Below are 20,714 nucleotides of genomic sequence, written 5' to 3' on the forward strand. Positions count from 1 at the left end.
CTTTGAGCAAACAGGTAACATACACTCGTGGTTGTGAGTATATTATGACACTGATGTAAGGCTTTAGGCAGCTGGACCACTCCAAAACAGCCCCATTTTAGTCATCTGTCACTATGTATTAACATTTACAGGAAAAGCTTTTGATGGGCTTAATTTCATAACTGTGAAATATAAACTCCATTCCCACACCCAGTGCTAATCTCAGGTAGCCTGATTTATAGTCATGGCTGATGACAAACAAGGATGGCAAACCTGTCCCGTTTTCTGGGTATGCAACACTGGGGTATTTGCAAGTCTTCTGGACTGGGTTGCAAATAAAAGATCTGTAAAGTATTTCAGTTTTTCCTTTGATAGTCTAGTTCCTTAGTCTGTAGCAGTAGTTTCCAAACTTCTTGTAGGATAAGAACCACTTCTAAGCACATTTTAATCTTTTTTAGTCTTTCATGAGTCATTTTAAATTGCTTCATGAGACATAATCATCAGGTGGGTTCTGCTATAGACCCACGCTTTCCCACCATCCCTTATGCAGAGGTGTATCTTCCAGCACCCCCCTGTACATCAGAGCTGTCCCAGAGAGGTCATCATGAGGCTGTCCATACTGGGTGAGATGCTTCAGCTAAGCACAAAGCACAATTTTAAATTCTGGAGGCACATTCACTTATTTAATTTCTGTCTTATGTTACATTAACTACTAGCTTCGAAAGCTGATCAACATACAGGCTTCACAGTCTCCTGTTTACATCCTAGATTACTTTTGCCATTGTATCACTGCTACTTTCTGCTCCTTGTATGATATGAGTTAATGAGTTCTGCTTACCTAGATTAGGAAGATGTACTTTTACATTCAGACAATGAAGTTATTTATGGAGCTAAATGTAGTACTCCTTACCCAGACAGAGAACTAAAGCACATAAATGGATTCATTATCCTTGTGAGTTAACTGGGAAAATCCACATATATAAACTGACATAGACTGGAGTTGCTGAATCAGAACCTTTTCTGTAGAAAACAAAATTAGTTTCAGTTTCAGACACATCCAAACATCTCACATTGAAATGAAATATATAATTAAAGGGTGAAGCGTTAAGCTATAAAATACAGTCCTTAGAATATTTTTATCTAATAATCTACCAAATCTCATATATCCCTTTAATTTAGGCTGTAAAACTTCTTGCAGAATTATAAAACCAAAAAAACCTTGCAAACTTTTTAGAGCATCTGCCACAATTATTTTCAGGCAGTAATTGTTCATGTGCATACCATGAAAGACTGAATTTGTCTGAGACGATTCCCTTATTCCATAGAGGAAATAAAGCCACTTTTTAAATTAATTTTTGTTGGTATTATTACCTTTAGTAAGCTGAAGGAAAGAGGGATAACTCTGCTCTTTTCCCTTGAAACATGGAGATTTTATTGTCCCTTTGAAAGAGAAAGGAGACTGATTTTTGCATTGAGGACTATTATTATGATCTATACAGAAGAAAAAATCTTTTTCACAGCTGAAGCGCTTGTATCAATAAATTTAGAAGTATAATTATAGAATGTAAAAATAAGATAGAAAATAATAACTTAGTGCCAACATATTTTTCTATTACTGTGTGGGGATCAAATTACAGTTTTTTTCATACCTACTTATGATATTCTCTCAGTTATTACACAAAAATTGTCGGTGCCATTAGGAAGAATCACATTTTTCTCATTCTTATGTATCTCCAAGCCTGGTCTTCTCTTTTCACACATGGCCTTTACTGTTAGCAACCTCGCTGTTAGCTACATATACATTAGCCTTAGTGTTACATGTGTTTGGATCAGGAGTACACTTTTTAAGCCAATCTCCAGTTGTTCCCTCTTGCTGTGTTTTAGTTCATTTTACAGAGTAGTCTTAGAGCATATAAACTTGATTCTTTGGGATGATTCTGGAAGATGCATCCTAGGAGCATCTTAAATGCACATCTATTCTGTTCTATTCTATCATTAAGGAACTTCCAGTCTGTGGGAAAAGCCTGTAGTGAGTCTGAGTAAAAATGAAGTGAGGGTAGTGCACGTCAAGTCCTTAGCCCCAACTGTTCAGATGTATGAATTCTCTTCTACTCTTCCATACTTGTCAGTGTAGACTTAGCCATGATCACCCACGGAGCAGCCACTGTGGAGACTTCCAGAGTGCTGCTACATCTCAGATCCTCTGGCAAACTAGACCTGGTGGAGAATCCCATCATCTTTTTAGACAGCCTATCTCCAAAGGGTGTTATGGGGTCCGTTGTCTACATTGACTACCTGTTGCTTCTCAGGTTGAATTTAAAGTGTGAGATATTACTGTAAATCATTGAACAGCTGAAGACATGCTGTGAGAGAGGTTCTTTTACTTTGCTACTCCAAAGCTGTTTGCAGCACCTGAGTCACTCAGGCTGCAACTGCCCTTGTGCAAAAACAAATGTACAGAGTAGCATGGAGCTGAATAGAAAAACATATTATAAAGGGTTTTTCTCTCCTTAGCTTTTAGAATTAGAGGGTATTTTCATGTTAAAAAATGGGGGATTATCTTTTCCTTCTTTCCTCTCAGTACAAGGTTAGCTTCACTTGGTGTTTGCAGTGCTGAAATTCTTATAATTGCATCTTACAATTTTTAAGTGCATACAGAACTATAGCATAGTGAGGTTTCTATCTTCATCATGTTTGAATTGGTGGAATATTAAACAAAAAGCATCTATAAATCTGCATATATATGCCATTTTATGACATGCATAATTCACACTTTTATACTGCAATTATATTGATGGAAGATACTTTGTTTACGGCAAAGTCTACAGTTTAGCAGCCAGAGAGATATTTTAAAAAATTACTGGAAGCTGAAAGTCACCAAATTCTTGTTAGAAATAAAGCATACATCTTAAAAGAAAAGTATATATTTACTGGGTGATTTAGCTCGGATTGTGAAAGATTCTTCTTCACTGGAAGAATTCATCTGAATTAGATGAATGAAGTGAAGAATATGCTTTATGTGTAGTAGAGATACTTTATGTGAAAATAGCCCTGGGAAGCCTTACAGCCTGTGCCACAGAACAGACAGACTAAAAATTGTGAAAATGTACCATTTTTCTACTAAAATCAGTGAGTTCATAAAATCAATTATTTTTGAAAATTACTTTAGCTCCTCCTGCCACTAGTGGTTGTCATAGTTTTATTTGGAAGCTGTCTCCAATCGCAAATCCATGTTTCCTATGTCTGTGTGATCATAGGTTCAGGTGCCTGCCAGACTGATTCAGTCCTTCTGTCTTCCAACTCAGATAAATTAAATTCCAGACTTTGTTGTCTTGGAAATTAGGTTTTAAATACCAAGGTCCTGTTAGTTGTGCACAAAAATTAGAGTTGTTATGGTATGTTTAGAAGGCCCTGCTAAGAGTAAAAATCTTTATGTCAAGATACTTCAATAGAATATTTCTTTTTTATACGGTTGTGTCTAAACAAACAGGAGACCCTATTACGTATGGGCTGCATCTCCAAGAGATCAATCAGATAAAACAACACAATGATGCAAGAGCGAAAAGTATGCAACATATTTTAAATGGCAGCCTACAGATAACAGTTAACTACTGTTCATCTTAATGAAAAATGTAGCTATTTTTTGAAGAAAATGAGGATGTTAAATTCACTACACTTGAAAACCTTGAGTAAGTGAATCTGAAAGTTAGTTTTTAATTAGATCTCACTGGTACAGAGAGGAAATACTGAGATTTCTTGTGCTTGTATATTATTAACAGTTGCATTAGCTTGTCCTTTTGGTTTACACTACATTTTCTCAAAGTTCAACATCTATACTTACTAATTTTCAATCTTTTAAAGATCACAAATTTTAACATTATGAAAGTCAGGCAGTAACAGCAATACCTTTTTTCCTGAATGTTTCTTTATAAATAAATCCCTGAAATGGAATTTTCAGAATATTTTAGGTTTTTTAAGAGGTATCATCATGTCCTTACTGGTTACAGTGTTGAGATGTAATATTCTGAATGTTGCACCTTTAATTTACTGCCACTCTGACTATAAAAGCCTAGCAAAGGGCTGCACGTTATCTTTTATAGCCTTATTTATTAAAGTGGAGATGGAAGTTACTAAGAGGAGTATACTTGGAGAGAGGGCAGGGGAGGGTACTGGTTTTATAATGATCAGTGCAACTAGATAGCTGAATGGACTTGGAGGATGGATAAGAGCCAAACGGTTTATGAAAAAGGGATTTAAACTCTCCACCCTGTTCCTCACAGTAAAGCCTAGGCAAATAAAAAGCTGAGCCCTATAATAGCAAATACCCTCTTCTGCTCAGGGTGTTGTATAATTCTCTTAGTAGCTGGTTTGCTTATGGTAGATTTTAAAGTCACATCCTTCCCTCAGGCAACTGAGGAGAGAGAATAAAGTGATTAAAGGCGATTGGAAAGCAAGACCATTGGACATTCTAATGATGGGTACCAATCTTTCTTTCTTTTTTTTTTTTTTTTTTTTTCCCTGTGTCAGTGGAGAAAAGATAAATCCATTTTTTCACCTGAAATTCATCTCCTGTCTATCCTGTTAATATACACTATTTCTACGCATCTCTTCAGAAAGGCAGCCTGAGTTTCATTACCATACTGTCATACTTGGTTATTTCTTCCTTCAGTGCTAAGCATCAAAACACATATTTAATTCATACATTTTAAGCCAAATGAACATGGCTGTGTTTTACTCTCCCCATCATGTGTACTTCACCACGTAGCTAGCAAAGCAGCTGATTTTCCATTACAAACAGTGATGTGCACTTCATGTTGGAAACCAGGCTGTAATATAAATATCGCCAAAAGACTTCTCTACATTATGTTAGAGGGTTTGGACCAGTTCCTAGTGACTGAGCATCTTCAAGACAGAGCTGTAATGACAACTGGCAATGATTAGCACCTCTGCTAGCAAACTTGACATTGCCTCCAAGCATGAAATGCCAGCATGGATGATTTCTTCTGTAATGACTGGCCCTCTAGGTTAACGCTGAGGTGTATGTGTACCCAGTAGGGTAAGGATTTTTCTGCACAGTTACTGTGATCTTTTTCTATCAGCACTGTCACATATTGTACCTTCAGAAGTTAGTCATGGCTAGATTGTTGTACTAGATGCAATTCAAGCACAAAAGGCAATATAATCTTCCTTCTAAAGACTATTTCTGGTTTTGCACCATCTATATTCTATATAGTGCTAAATAGCGATTTAAAGTAAGCTGTCTCTCCATATATACATAAGGAAATATTTTTTGCTAGAAGGTGAAAAACCCAAGTAAACAGATCCTTCAGTTATCTTTTTTTGTCCCTCTCACCAACATTTTAAACAACTTGAAGCCAGCATATACATAACTAGATTTAATCCATATGCCCAGGGACCCTCACACAATTCGTAGCACCAGCAATGGGGATAATGTCTTTTCAGTGTAGGGGATGAGGCAAATTCAAGAGCTGAAAAGAAGCATATGAACCAACAAGATAAAGCAGATTATAAACTTTACATTTGTTTAAAAACCAGTTGACATAATTTACATTTTCTTTCAAGGGGAAATCTCTTATTTGCTTTGATAACTTTTTCTTGCAGGATGTTAGTTACTTTTTCCTAGGTATTTACCTTCTCTCTTGAAGATTACGTGGAGATTCCAGTAATATAATAGCATTAATATCCAATTATATATGAATGAACATAATTTTGAAACACTGCATTCCAGTTGTTAGTGTTTCCAGAGGATCTTTGTTCCAGGAACTGCATTCATCATGTTAACAGAGTTAAGAAAAGTTGCAGCAAGGTAATGATAAATGCCATTTGTAAAGAAAACTATAGTTGAAACAACTTAATTTTAAAGACAATTCAATTTCAGTTCTTGACTGCTTGGGCAGACAAGTTAATTTAAAAGCAAAGAGAAAAAGCATTTCCTGAGCAGGTAGTCGATGAAATAAGAACTTACTGTACATGGGACTTTGTATCCTTTATAAGCTTGTCATCTCCTCTCTTTTGCTTTCTCTCTCTGTCTCTCTCTCTAGACCCCTGAAGAGCTAGAGGATGATTCAGACTTTGAGCAGGAAGATTATGACGTTCGCAGCCGAACAAGTGTTCAGACTGAAGACGACCAGCTTATTGCTGGCCAGAGTGCAAGGGTGAGTATAAAATCCACTTACTACGTTAAGTGTCTCTATAGCTACAAATAAAAAGCTATGCCTTGGAAAGCAAATGTAGTGATTTCAAATCTTCAGGGTCACTTAAGAAAGGACAGGAGTATTTTTAAAGCTTTTTCATGTCTCACCTATTTGAAAACCACTGACTTTATTGCATGATCTTCCTTAGGCTTATATGATGCTTTGTACCAGCTGTTTGCTCCAGCTAGTGCTGTAGGAGAAGGCCTTGCAGGTTTGGAATGTGCTGAAACTGTGGGAGTAGTCAGCAAACTAAAAAAAAAATAAATTAAAAAAAAATCCATCAGGGCACCATGTGCTGTACCCAGAGAAATCTTACATTAGTCATGTTTCCCAGTGTGCAAACCTGTCAAGAAGATCTGTTTAAGCTACCGAGTCATCCCTGTAATTTAATTGTAATTGAAGACATTTGTTACTGAGTCAGTGTAATTTTACCAGAGTAATCACATCATGATAAACTTGAGCCATTGTGATTTGTGACCTCCACTTCTGCACGGGGATTGCAAATTAAGCTGATGAGTGCTTCAGGGGTCATAGGTGCTGGAGAAGTGAAGTTTGTTAACGCACAGGATTATGCCACCCTCTGATTATTTTTTGGGGTGGTTTTTTTTTTTTACTTTACCTTTAACTAAACAGGCTGCTCAGAGTATATATAAAAAAAGATAAGTATAAATGTCAGATTAGAATTTGGGGGGCAAAGGGCATCATGAAAATATATATAACTGGAAAGAGAGTGCGAAGGAAAAAAAAAAAAAAAAAAAAAAGCCTTTACACTTTCCAGCAGAGAACCAGTGGGGAACTGGGAATTACCTGATTGATATTCATGGCTGTTTTGCACAGGTCTGCAGTTTCTTCTAATAAGTGTTAAAAGTGAAGTAACACACTAAATTAGAAGTATCCTCCCCATATGCACTCAAACACTGCAGCAAAAGCTGGTAACGGGAACAGTGACTTCTTACCTTGGCTTCTGGAAGAGGAATTGTAGGGCCGAGAACTTGAAGACCAAAAGGCATTTTGATGCTTTGAAAGATCAGTTCAGAGGATCAGGAAAGAGGAGTTCTCAGCTGCCGTAGGAAGATCTACAGTATGTTAGGGCTTGACACAAACATTTTATATCCTGAAAAGAAACAGTAGGGTAATGGAAACCTAAATGAAGCTTACTTAGAGTTATTGGAGGAATGTGACACATAGATTCAGTGGAATGGGCAGAGGTTTCTTTTTGTCTTAAATTAATTTCCCTGAATCTTGAATACAGTTAGTAAATAAACCATACCATGTATCAGAAAAGGTGGGTTTCTACCACTAAATCCCAAGGGCAAAATAATTTTGTACTTGCATATCAAGGACATTTCATATGTATCACTATCACCTATATAAAGAGCAGATGGGTTGTAGGTTCTCATCCCATAGAGCTGGGTAACCAGGAACTGGCATTGAAAACCCGGCAGTCAGGCAAATTTCAGAACTATACCTTACACTGACAATGATGACAGAATGATGTTCTGGATGCAGTTGACTATCTTTTATCTTTATATATATATAAATAAATCTTTTTCTATTTTAAAGAGCATAAAGTCCTGTTTGTTATATTCAAAGAATTGGCAGTAAGTCTTAGCTATAAAAGTATTGAGATACAATACAGTTATTTCACAGTCATCTTTTCTTTTCTTTTGGTTATGTCTAGGATTGAGTAGCGTATCATCCTTTTTTGATCTGAAAACAAAGTAAAGACTGCAGTAATATTTTTACTAAGAATCTAGTTTACCTAGGGACTTACAAGTCTTAAATTCTATTACATTTATTGCTGTTATCACTTTTGCACTTAAAACCTTCTGCTTCGATCAGCTATACACGGTATAAACATAATATATTATAAAGACAGTCCTGTTCCATAATAACATAGAATGCAATATGTACAGGAAGCAACAAATTACGAAAACCTGAAATGAAAACATGCTAAGCAGAAGCCACCCTGTCCACAGTCTTGAGTGACTCATTGAAATGAGTCTGCTAAGCATAATGGTATCGTATTTGAACCTTTTCTGTAGGAAAGCTGGATTTTTATTTGTCAAATGTAATGGATTAGTTTAATATGCTGACTTCATAAAGCTATTAGTGTTTCAGTAGAAATACTTGTATTGGTCTTCAACAGAAATAAAACAAATATATAAGCTGCATTTGCTATAGGATATAGCTTCTTTGAAAGCACATCAGCAGCTGGAATAGAAATGTTAAAACACTGCATACTGGTTTAAAGAGTGAGCAGCTAAAGCTGCCTACAGAAAGAAACCACATGCAAGACATACATAACGGCTTTCCAAATTTTATTACTCCTATCATATTCCCTTAATTTCAATTAATTCATCTGTTCTAGTGTTTTATGTGTATTTTATATGTTTATTTATTAGCTTGACTTACACTGCATTTTTCTGTAGAAAGACTAATATACCAACATTTGAAACTGCTGAGTTACATTGATAAGGCCTAATTAAAACTCATGTGTTGAATTTTAATTTGATTAACTTGCAAATTTCTCATTTTCTGATCTACTGTTTATAACCTTTTTTAATTTCACTTTTGGAAAAGGTCAATTATGAATTTTTAAAAGCCAAGAGCATTTTAAGAATATGTGGAGAAAGACTTCATCTGATTGAAAGTGGCATAAACAAGAAAAAATGTAATGACACTTAAATATGTGTCACACCCCATTAAATGCATAATGTGGTCTTCAGAACCCCCTAAAGACAAATAATAGCTCAACTCGGAAATCAGTATTGGAAGCGTCCGTTTGATCTTCAAAAGTAATTATTATAATTTTGTAGAGTTTTCTTTTTTTTGTGGAGGGCAGGGAACTTTGTTGTTCATGTCAAGGCTGATTAGTATCAACCTGTGTAGTGCCTTTTTGCATATCCTCTAAGAGACAATTAAGCCACTAAATATTGTTGAAAGTTACATTCATTACAATTCACTTCAAATGTATTATCTTGCATGTCATAGCTTATTTTACTGTTGGGTTAAGCAGAAAACCTCTGTTTCTGACAGAGAATGAGTGTGGGGGAGATGCGGCAATTCAGTCTACCTTTTCCCATAGATGTCATTCATTTTGTTCTTCCTAAATGTTAAGATTTAACAGGAATTTTCTTTAATCTTACTGTATCAACTGGTGAATAATCTGTATACCACGGCATCACATGTATAATTTTTAAATTTTTGAAGGCATAAGAAGAGCTATAAACATCCTTTGAATTTGTTTTAACCTGTCCTAACAGAAATCAAATGTCTGTGGGATTTTGCTTGGCATCTTCAACTCCCATAAAAAGAAACTAGAAGTCAGGTGTGCCATTTGGAACACTGGAAATATATAGCTTCTAGCTTCCTTTTTTTCATGCTCAACTTCTCCCATTTTTTCTCCAGGCTATCATGGCTCAGCTTCCCCAGGAGGAAAAGGCTAAGATTGCTGAGCAGGTAGAGATATTCCACCAAGAAAAGAGCAAACTGGATGCAGAGGTGGCTAAGTGGGATGACAGTGGTAATGACATCATTGTGTTGGCAAAGCAGATGTGCATGATTATGATGGAAATGACAGACTTTACTAGGTAAGGAAAAAATAACCTGTGCTGAGGACTTCTTCAGACATCCCACACCTTTCCTTTTTGTTGTAATGTATAGCCTGTTGAGATGATGTGCTGTGTTTTAGGGGTTGCAAAGACAGGTAACTCACATCATACGTAAGAGGGTGGGTTGTACAGTTTTCTTACACATGATTTCTCTGGATGTTTCTCCAAATGGGATTAATCACATTAAGTTTTTGTTCTATTTGCAAATCTGTTTTATTTGCAGATCATCTTGAATTTCAGCAGCAAAGATAGTCTGTGACCTTAGAGACACTCAAATGACATTTTGCTTAGTACCCATCTAAATGCATATGCCTCCCCGAACTTTCAACATTTCAACACAATTTGTGTCAATCAAAAATAATGGCAAAACTATTTATATCATTTTGAACACTGAACATCTTTCCAGAAAAATCCCAAATGAAACTGTTTTGATCTATACTTTATTGGAGCTTGTCAGTAATGATTTTTTTCTTTCATTTCTTTTTTCTATTTGTTTCTTGTTCTTTCCTCATTGCAAAGCATCAAAAGGCCATTCATTAATGATATAATATAAACAGAATTTCGTTTAAACATGGTCATATTGTTAATCACACCAAGGAGAACATTTTACAATATTATTTGAATTACAGATCACCATCATAATAAAAGGATTTTCAGTGTTTATTTTTAATATGAGTTCAAAAGTTTAAATGGTATTTGTCAAAATGTGATTAGACAAAACTGGACAAAAATCTTCATGTTTTTCTTCAGAATTAAAATAAGACATCCATTTATTCATCTCTCTGAGATGCTCAGATAGATTTCTTAATCTCTGGCTAATCACATTCCTTGTATCTGGAGCCTTTAAACCATTTCAGAGGAGACAGTCTCTCCATTGGTAATATAGGGTTCACACATACCTTATAGATTAATAGATAGCTTAATAGATAGGAGGCTGTGCATTAATTTGCAAAGAACTTTTCTCTCTGCACTTGCAAAATTAGTTAATTGCTAATAGACAACAGCACACATTTTTATCCATTTAACATTTGATTATGCATAGGGAAAGTCTGCTTACTTTACTATCTTACTAGACATACTTCTTTGCAAATACCTATTCTTTCAGTTTTCTCTCGATTTGTGCTTTTGCAACAATTATTTTTGTAGTAGATTTGCCACTCCTGTATACCAAATGACAGTGTAGAACTGTCTCTGAAGGTGATATTTTAGAGTAATCTTAATTACTTTCCTATTTGTATTGTATTTGGGTCTCTGATCCTTCTGCTCAAACACAGAGTTAAAAGCTGTCCAAATAGTGTCATCATTTCATTGAAGGAAAAAATAATGTTCTAAAGCAACAGCCCAGAATATGAACACTTTCTGCAACCTCCTGGACAACCTTTGGTACTTGAACGTCAAATTGAAAGTTTTGTAATTACTTTTTCTACGATCAAAAGAACAGAACTGATATGACAATGAGAAACAAAACTACTGTCACATTTGAAGTAAATTAAAAAAATAAAAATCAAAGTGCACCTCCATCTACATCATATTCAATAAAAACTTGTTTAATATATTTCATTAAAACAGAACAAAGCCTTTCACACCTTCTTGGTTGACTGTAACCTCAGCAGTATTAAAATATAATAATTTTGCAAATGCATCAAGTTTGTGACAGTCAGATCTACTGATATAATTGATGTATAATCATACGAGGTCATTCTGAAAGATTTTTCCTACAATTTAAGTTCAACAAAAGTGGGATACTTTTTGTTTTCCAATATCTGTTTAAGGTGGAAATGAAAGTACGGAAAGAATTTATAAAATGGAAATAGGGTTTAGTATATTACTCTTGGCATTATAGATGAAAAAAATGCAAAAATAATACTATGTTGTGCTTAGAAAAAAAGCCTTCAGTTTTAGTTTAAAAAAACCCCTTAGTTCATATTATGATTTTCCATCAGTCTTGTCTGAAGTATTATTTCTCCACATAATATATTAAAAAACCCAACAAAACAAAACAAACAAACAAACAAAAAAAACCCACCCCACACTCAAAAAAGGAAATTAATCTCCCAACTGAGGATTCTCAGAAGCAGTAGCAAATTTATTATTACAAACCGGATTAAAGTTCTGAATCTGAAGAAAACTCAGAAAAGTCTGCAGTAACTACTCTTTGTCTATGTACATTTTGGTAATTTTAATGACTAAAATCAGAATTTTGTGCATCATCTTAAAAGTATAATGAAAGATCAATCTTTAATTATACATGTTTTAAGTGTAACATTGAAGTGTAACATAAGGATTATGCTTCATGTATCTTTGTTTTCTGACAAAAATCTACAAAAAAGTGTTTTCTAAAATGTGACATTCTTGCTCCAGACATGACAGGCTTAACCTATAGCATTGGTTTGGGAATAACATGATTTTGAAATAGTTACGTATTCCAGAAAGAATGTTGGCTTAATGAGCACTTAAAAATGCATATACTTTTAAGTATTGATCATGTGATTGAAGGCACATCAAACTAAATTGCTAGTGAGGCATTTTGTAAGAGAGAGGAAATATAGCAGACCGATTTCTTAATCAAGCTGTACTGTAAAGTAGTTAAAGATGAAATTGTAATAAATTAAGAAGCCATTCTTATTACTATTTTAAAATCAAACACTAAACAGGGTCACTAAAACTGTTGCCTTTCATGATTTATTTAGATTGTGCATAATTGTATTGTATTTCACAGAGGTAAAGGTCCCCTGAAGAACACATCAGATGTCATTAATGCGGCCAAGAAGATTGCAGAAGCAGGATCGAGGATGGACAAATTGGCACGGGCAGTAGCTGATCAGGTAAGCACAAAAATGAGCAGAGACATGATGTAACCTCTATCAATGAGTTATCTTTTGCAGGAAAATATTATCTTTACTTGTCAAAAAATTACCTGTTGAAAATCACTGCCTGGTTACTGATCTACCCATTGAATATAAGTTGCTGCTTCTGTACCAATCAGCTTGGGTTTTGCAGTACAGGAAGGTCATAGATGAGTCTCTCTAAACCTCAGAAATGCTTGAATTGTTCCACAGCCTCAATTCTGGACCCAGGTGATTGTATTAGAATTAGACTGATGTATTTCCTGCCATGAAAGCAGTAGAGACTTGGATGCTCTCTTACCCTTGCCATATGCTTAGAAATCCTTATATTCTTTTCACCTTGGTCTTCCAGCAATTTCCCCTCAATATAGCACTTTTCTTTTTCAAGTTTCCCTGGCTCCCTTTCTAATGCTTTGCATGAAGGTATTGTGCTTTCACCTTACAGCCCCATGCTCCATGTTCTAAGGGTCTGTGTCCTCAATCCCATTACCAAATTCATATCATAACTGGAAAGATAAGCTTGCTATATTCAGCTCTTTTCTTTCAAATTGAGTTATCTATCCGTTGGGAGAGCAAGAGGAAGCATCATATTAGAAGTCAAGAACCAAATTTTGAAACCAGGTTCTAGGTAGCTAATTGTAGATTGAGGCAAAGTAGATTTGACTATTTTTTCCCTTGTAAACTTCCTATAGTTATTTTCCTTTCAATCTCATCAGGAGAAATTTTGGTGGAAGTGGATATTGATAACTTCCCTGCCTCTAGTCTTTCTCTTCAAAATAAATACTTTTTTTTGTTTGTTTGTTTTTTGTTATTCAAGTAAGCATGTAAAAGCGTAACACATCCTGCCAGGGAATAGGGGCCAGAGTGGCAAGAAACCTGAAGCTGCCCATTTTCCTATAAACTCAGAAATTTTGGGATTAGGTTTTCTTCATTATCAGCAGGCATTTTTCCTGTAGTTAACCCATTCCAATCCTTCAGATGTAGCATCTGTTCATTTTAGCATAAGAAAGAAGAAATCCATCTGTCAGCTGATGAAATTCCTGTCTACAGTATTTGCAGAGGTGGAATATTTTAAAGAAAGGAAGACAGAGACTTACTATGCTTAGAATGCATTGGCTTGAGTTACATTTTAAATTTCAGAAGACTGTACCATGTACACTTTAATAATAAACAGTAAAATCACTATGAGAATGAAGTGTTTGTTTTAATGTTTGCACTTTAATGATATTTTACAGAACTTTGGAGACGTGTATGTAATTTAAACTCTTTATGGACAGTTGCATTTATAATTACTGTTCCAATGAGAGAGATCTTAAGTTTTCATTTGCTCCAAGGTACTTGTATTTAAAGCCTTGTCAGCTCTCTAGAAGTATTGCTTTAAAGTTCATTTCTTTCAGTTCATAGACTTCAAAAGCAAAGTAAGTATTTCTGTATTAAATTGTCACCAGTAGGGAGAAGAGATCTCTTAGGGATTCACGCCTGAACAATGTGGCAACTGTCTGAGAAACAGAGGCATTATAGCATTGCCATAAGTATAGAGCAGATTAAGCCTAACAGCCACAATGAACCTCCAGCTTTGTTTACTGTTAGTTTTAAAAGGAGAGAAAACAAGCAAACTGCTTTCAGGGTTATAGATGACAGTATATGCAACTACTTCACCACAAACATATCCTTTGCCAGCATTAGCTGTTGGGGCTAGAGCAGTCATCTCAGGTCAGAGGCTGTGATGCTGTTGACTCGTGTGTTCAATTGTATCAGGTTTTGTTTAAGTGTTCTGATAATGTTTTACGAAAATTGAGCATAAACTTTGTAAGATGCTAAAAAGACATAGCGTGGAATCTTTGTTTCTTAAGCTATACATTCAAAGAACATTGTCAGTCACACTTTGCTGGGTAGCCCCAAAGAGTAATTTACTGGAGACAGGCTGTTAGCAATGGACCCTTTCAGCAGTGTTTCATCACAGCGAATTACTGAGGTCTGTTCTCCTGAGGCAAGGCTTTGAATATTAAATACAAGAGTGTTGTTTATCCTGCTGTTGTTATTGTGGGGGATGATGCAGTTTCTATTGAGAGTCCCAAAGGCTATGAATAAATAGTACCTGGGCCTTTTCTAGTTATTTTGATTATAAAACTTTCAGTGAGTCTACCATATTTCACCTAATGTAATTTGTATCAAAGCACAATTGAGACACCCAGCATCCAAAATAGTGCAAGACTGTAGATAGCTTTCCATCTAGTATGAAGAGATATCCCTTAGACATGCAGAAAGACCAGCTAATCTCATTATGTGCTTGGGAAGGGCTGCCATACTGATGTCATCTGCTGAGAAACTCTGTAATACGTCACACTTTAGAAAATAATTTTCTTCTGGCACAGATTAAGGTATTTATGCATTAGCAATAAGTGTGCCAAATCTGTCAATACCAAACCCAAGCAGCCTCACTCCTGCCTCTCTGGTCCTTGGTGTGTCAGTAAGGGGCTTGGCTTCTGCCAAGTCTGAAGCAGAGCTGTGTCCTCTGAAGGTCTGCACAAATGCCAGAGAAGCTGGCAAGACAGCCAAGAGTTGGCATTAGAGTGGATGTAATCAGTCAGAACTGGGTTTATCTGGGCTTTAACTGGTCCATGTTGTGTCTTCACCTAGAAGACAACTTGGAGTTTCAGGTCAGACTTGGGCTTTTGGCTGCTCAATAGATTCTTCTGTTCTGTACAAACTGATAGCATAAGTGAAACTCCCTCACAAACATAGCAATCATATGATTTTCATTGTCTTTCATTAGTGGCTGAGAGAGAGGTTTCTTCTTTTTTCAAAAAGATATAAGGCATCTTCAGGTTACAATTTGTAAGTCTTGAGTTGAATGAAAGGTAGAGTTTGAGTTTTCACATTTCATCGTCTCATGTAAAGACGAAATGAAATGGATCCACCCAACACAAACACATTGCCACTATTTCTTCTGATTACTTCTGTGTAATCATATAAACTCTGCTGCATCTAAACAAATATTTCTTTTGTCTGTAGTGCCCGGACTCAGCCTGCAAACAGGATCTGCTAGCTTACCTGCAGCGCATTGCCCTCTACTGCCACCAACTCAATATCTGCAGCAAAGTGAAGGCAGAAGTTCAGAACCTGGGAGGAGAACTTATTGTATCAGGGGTAAGCTGGTATTTGTATTTAGCCATTTATGTCTCTTCAAAGGGAGAATTTTTGATGGCAATAATGTACAAAACAAAAATACAGTGATTCATAAGCAAGCTTTTTAAAATGTTATCGCCATTATTCCAGACCTTACAATAACATGCATAGAGCAATTTGATTTTCCAATTACCCTTTGTTTATACTAACCTTGTAAAGTCTTCATTCTTCCAAAAGAAAAGCAATTTCATAGCCTAGAAAGTCATTGCCAAGCTGGGAATATTATAATTATTTGGAGCTTTTGTATATTTGCTCTTTATAAATCTTCTTTCCTTTGTTAGTACTGGTAATTTCCTTCCTCTGTGCAGATGCCAGCTCTATACGAAGTGCATATTGTTAAGATGGTGATGACTAATGGGATTTCATTCACTCAGGTTCCAATGCACACTAGGTTTAGCAAAAACTCTGGAAGGCCAGCAAAATATTTTAAGTTTTGATGCACGTGCTGTTTTCAAATACTATTGGCAAGCACAATGACTTTATACTCTAATTCCCATCCAGTTATCTCAGTTATTTTCAATGAACACTACAAACATTTTACGCACAATCTTTTTTAGAAATAAAGACAGGTATGTGCAGTAGCAGTAATATTATAACCTATGAATTTTCTACATTTTTAAAGTATTTTTTCCTTTCTTCTCCTAACATTGGACTCTGTGTCTCTGGGAGATTACTAGAACCAGGCAGTAGCAATTGCTGCTCTTCATGACTATCTTGTTTTGTTCTTTTAACTGATCACCCTAGTATTAGCCCCATGACACCTTTGATATCTTCTTACTCAAATACAGGCCACATGTATGTAAATGTATAATATGTTTCACTCTCCTGAGTGTATTTTTAAAATGACAGTGATTTGTGAGACCCAAGACACTTGAAACTTTGATACTTGAAAGATTGTTTTCACATGCAGTTTTGAAAAAGCACCCTTTCATTGTTTAAGCCCAATCAAGTACGAAGATTCCTAGGACAGTTAACGTGTGCCCTTCATTTCATCCATAACATTCCCCAGTGAAATCACTGGCCTTCCTCAAACATGTCAGAAGTCAGAGCAAAAGTTCTCAACTACACAACATTTTGATTTTTTGCAAAGCACTATAGAAGGTCTTAACCATTTGCCAGGCTTTCTTGGATCAAACATTCTGAAGTCATATATGCAATCCTAAAAGGAGCTGCTTAAATGTTCCTGTGTCTGTCCTGCAATTGGTCTTCACTTCTTGACGTATGTACGTATGTAATTTTAATACCTTGATCTTCCCACAGCAATGAAAAGATCCTCTTCCATTTTCCTGATATTAATGGAGTGATCTGACCTTGTATCGCTGACAGCTATGCTTCATAGTAAATGCTATGATCTTTTCTTACCTACTGCCATCTGGGTCCAGCTTTTCATACCCATTGAGTTGTCATATTCATCTATCTATAACAATTACCCAAACCAGTGCTTCTACCAGCTTGGCTTCTGTGGTTGTGTGTGTTTCTTTTCCAAGTCTCTTTATTCAGTGTATGTGGATGCTGAATAAGCCATTGTGAATCTCTAGCATCTATTCGTTACTGGAACATCACCATCCGTTGTAAAATTTAAGTGGCCGAACTGCTTGACTTCATCATTTCCAGTCTGGCATTGTTAGCATCTGCTGCTTTCCAGGATTCACCACCATTGTGTTTCTGTTTGGTTGGGTTTTTACAGTCAGTTGCAGATAAAGAAAAACTAGCTTCAGCCACAGAAATTATTTGGGTCTGTTCCAAAGACTCAGTAGTGCTGACATACAGAAAATTTTAAGATTGCCGAGCTTTCTTCTTCTGCTGTTGCTCTGAACAGGAGGTGGTATAGAGAGTTGAACTCCTGTGCATCCCTTTTTGAGAGCATTATCTTGTTATGTGGTATAACACACAGTACAGTGCTTCCCTAGTAGCATTTTCCAAGCTGTTTGTCTTCAAGGTGCTGGGTACTGTATGCTCCTTTGCTATCCAGAGATCTGATATCCAAGTGCACATCTACATCTGCTTGTCTACTTGCTGCTTCTGCTTCCATATTCTTCTTCATTTTCTCTTGGATAGCCAATTACAAATAAACAGTATTTTATTTACATTAAAATGAAATACCATTATTTGGCAACTTGCATACAGTACAATGTTAGAAAGACAATAGAAACCCAGAAATCAAACTTCCCAACCTATGACTACAGAAGTAAGTTTATGTGACTGCACTATATTTAAGTGTTTTGATGTAAATATCAAGTGCCCGGATGATTATTACAATGTTGTAATTTACTACTGTGTTTACAAAGAAACACAGTATAGCTAAGATTGACCCAAAATATGAATTATGATTCAGAACTATTATGGGGAGTACAGTCTCTGCTTGAATTTTTGCATTATCAAGAATATTAATAATATTTATAAATGAAATGTATGCATATGTATGTATGAATCTATGTGTGGGCATATGTATGTTTATGTAAAAAGGAAAGAGACATAAAACCAATTAAAACCTAAAAGACAGATGAAAGGAACCCTACAGTTCTTACAGTTCTGTTAGAGAAAAATGTGTTGCAACAACTTCAAAAATACTGTGTACATAACATATAATGAGCTATATATCCTTTGGTGGAAGTTCTATTTCTTTTTTCCTCACAAGACTCAGTAGTTCAGTATGGTTTATCTCTGAAAATAAGCATAAAGCTGATCTTGTTTGCTTTTTACTCTATAGAGTGATATGATACTAGCATAGCATATGAAGGGATTCTTTTTTGGCATCATTGACTTTGCTGCAAACAGGAAAACAGATCAAAAAGTAAGCAAATGTCACACTCCTGAAGTGTAAATTATTTCAGTAAAGCACTCACTGTTATTTTTCCCTTTCTTTCTTCCATTCCTTTTCCCCCAGCTCTTTCTCTCTTTTGATCTTTCCCATCAAATTCCCTGCATGCAGATAGCAAAATTATTTTCACCAGATAAGCAAGATCTGGCAATTGAGAGTTAGCATTAATCAGCGTAACTTTATTAATATCAATGGAGCAAAGCCAATTTAGATTATCTGTTAATTCAGTCCTTTATGTTGCAAAGCGAAAATCAATTCCTGATTCCAGTTGAGTTTTGAAAACTAAAATAGAGAAAAACTATATGATACCTGTTCTTCAGTGTGGAGCCTTGTAAACTTGAAGAATATTACAGGGAAGAAAGTAAAGAAAAGGGGTGAGGAGGAAGTTAGATAAAAGCAAAAAAAGAATTAATATTTAAAAAATGGAAAATATTTTTTTAATTTCTAATCTATGTAGATAATACCCTTTTTCCTAATAATAGTGTTTTTGACGATGGTCCATAAACAAATAGATGTTTCTGTAATTTTAAATTTGAATATTCAATTTCTAACTCTTCTCTAAGAATAAACAACTTTCTTTACAAAAATCACAGACTATAAGCACTTCAAAATAATTTTCTTTCTCTCTTGCCTTAGTTTATTTAATGTAATGTATGTTTACTTCATAATCAGTTGCACTATTGTATTGGAATGAATCCTCTGAGGTGCTGAGCATATGCTACTCTCAGTGAAGTAAATATCATTTACATATATTTCGCTCTTGCTGATAGATAGCCTTTTTGTGCTAGCTGCTTTTGTTGAGTAGTGTTGGTTTTAAGCACGATGTTTGTTATTTGGATAAAAATTCAGACTTCTTCTATCTCTAGGGCTGCTTTATTTTTTTAGTGTTTCTGTCCGACTTGTTAGCTAGGCCATTACAATAAAACAGATCTATATATTCATTTCTTACTCTAGAATAAATATCCACTTGTTCTGTTTACTGCTGCTCTGAAGCTAACCAGCTCATTTACCTACTACCCATTTAGGCTATGAACTTGCATTTTTTTAAATTCTTGTTTATGTTAGTACATAAGTTAGTTACTAGAGTCTTCCCTGCAGATTAAAGACAGAATCTAAGACAATCCCTTATCCAAGGCAGCCCCCTATCATGTTGTTTTGATATAGAGCTCCACAGATACAATCAGCTGTATTATCAGAAAATTTGCTCAAAGAGTCTTAAACTTCTGAGCCAGGTAGATATGCAGTGTCACACAGAGTAACAGCCATATACCTTTGAACACTGTCCAAAAATATTGGATCAACAGCCAAAGCACAGTCCAAACATAAACTTTATCTGGGTCCAGTTTCCAATTGTTTTCAAATGCCTATTTATATTTGCATAATAGGCTCAGCTACTATACTAAAAGAAGTATTCTTATAATCTTTATATATTTATAATTCTTATAACATGTTGATCTTGGTGAATTTAAGTGAGGGCTTTGGGGGAAAGGAAGGTAAAAAGGCTGGAGCCTCCATTAAATTTGGGTAGGATGTTATGAAAATTCCTGGACTGGGAGGTTGGTTATGTAAAAATCTTAACAGATATGGGATATACTTCAAAATAATTGTATGTTTGTTCTTGAGTAGTGATAAGAATAAGGTAACTGGAAATAGCTAGTCATCAAAAATGAATGAGCCTCATTATTTATCACAAAATAATAGTGTGCATCCAGCAGTTATTTCAGGTGAGCTGGCAAACAGTTTCCCTACCAATTCTGCCAATGGATCTTACATCTTTTAAACCAAAATGGTTTAAAGGTCCTTCTTTTCTTTCATTTAAGCCCAAATCACCATAAACTACCTTGTGCTGTAAAAGCAAGTTGGTACGTGTATGGCCAGTGAAGTATCATAAGTTGCTACTTACGAATTCTATAGACTCAAAGTCAGGTGATTTGAAGTTCACCTGCTATTAAAAGTGAGTAAGGCTGTCTTTCATAGAATTTGGATTAAGAGCCTATGCATAAACAGTTATTTAAGAGCCACTGATGTGTTATTTCATTTCCCCGCATCA

The 20,714-nt window shown here is 35.5% G+C and overlaps 1 protein-coding gene and 1 long non-coding RNA gene across 3 annotated transcripts in view; one reads left to right on the top strand and one right to left on the bottom strand.

The window, feature by feature from the left end:
• The window catches only part of LOC114016786 (uncharacterized), a 34,317-nt gene extending 28,258 nt beyond the window's left edge, over positions 1 to 6,059 (bottom strand). The window contains exon 1 of the long non-coding RNA XR_003561449.1: positions 5,966 to 6,059. This is a non-coding gene — a long non-coding RNA (uncharacterized LOC114016786). The remainder of the gene's footprint in view (positions 1 to 5,965) is intronic.
• Positions 1 to 20,714, top strand: part of CTNNA2 (catenin alpha 2) — a 515,013-nt gene that overhangs the window by 469,022 nt on the left and 25,277 nt on the right. For both annotated transcript variants that reach the window (XM_055698149.1, XM_055698157.1), the window contains exons 14-17: positions 6,042 to 6,155; positions 9,606 to 9,787; positions 12,528 to 12,633; positions 15,670 to 15,804. In XM_055698149.1, the coding sequence (XP_055554124.1) occupies positions 6,042 to 6,155; positions 9,606 to 9,787; positions 12,528 to 12,633; positions 15,670 to 15,804 (537 nt within the window). The remainder of the gene's footprint in view (positions 1 to 6,041; positions 6,156 to 9,605; positions 9,788 to 12,527; positions 12,634 to 15,669; positions 15,805 to 20,714) is intronic.

This window comes from Falco cherrug, chromosome 1 (assembly GCF_023634085.1).
Source record: "Falco cherrug isolate bFalChe1 chromosome 1, bFalChe1.pri, whole genome shotgun sequence".
In the NCBI taxonomy this organism is placed as follows: Eukaryota; Metazoa; Chordata; class Aves; order Falconiformes; family Falconidae; genus Falco; species Falco cherrug.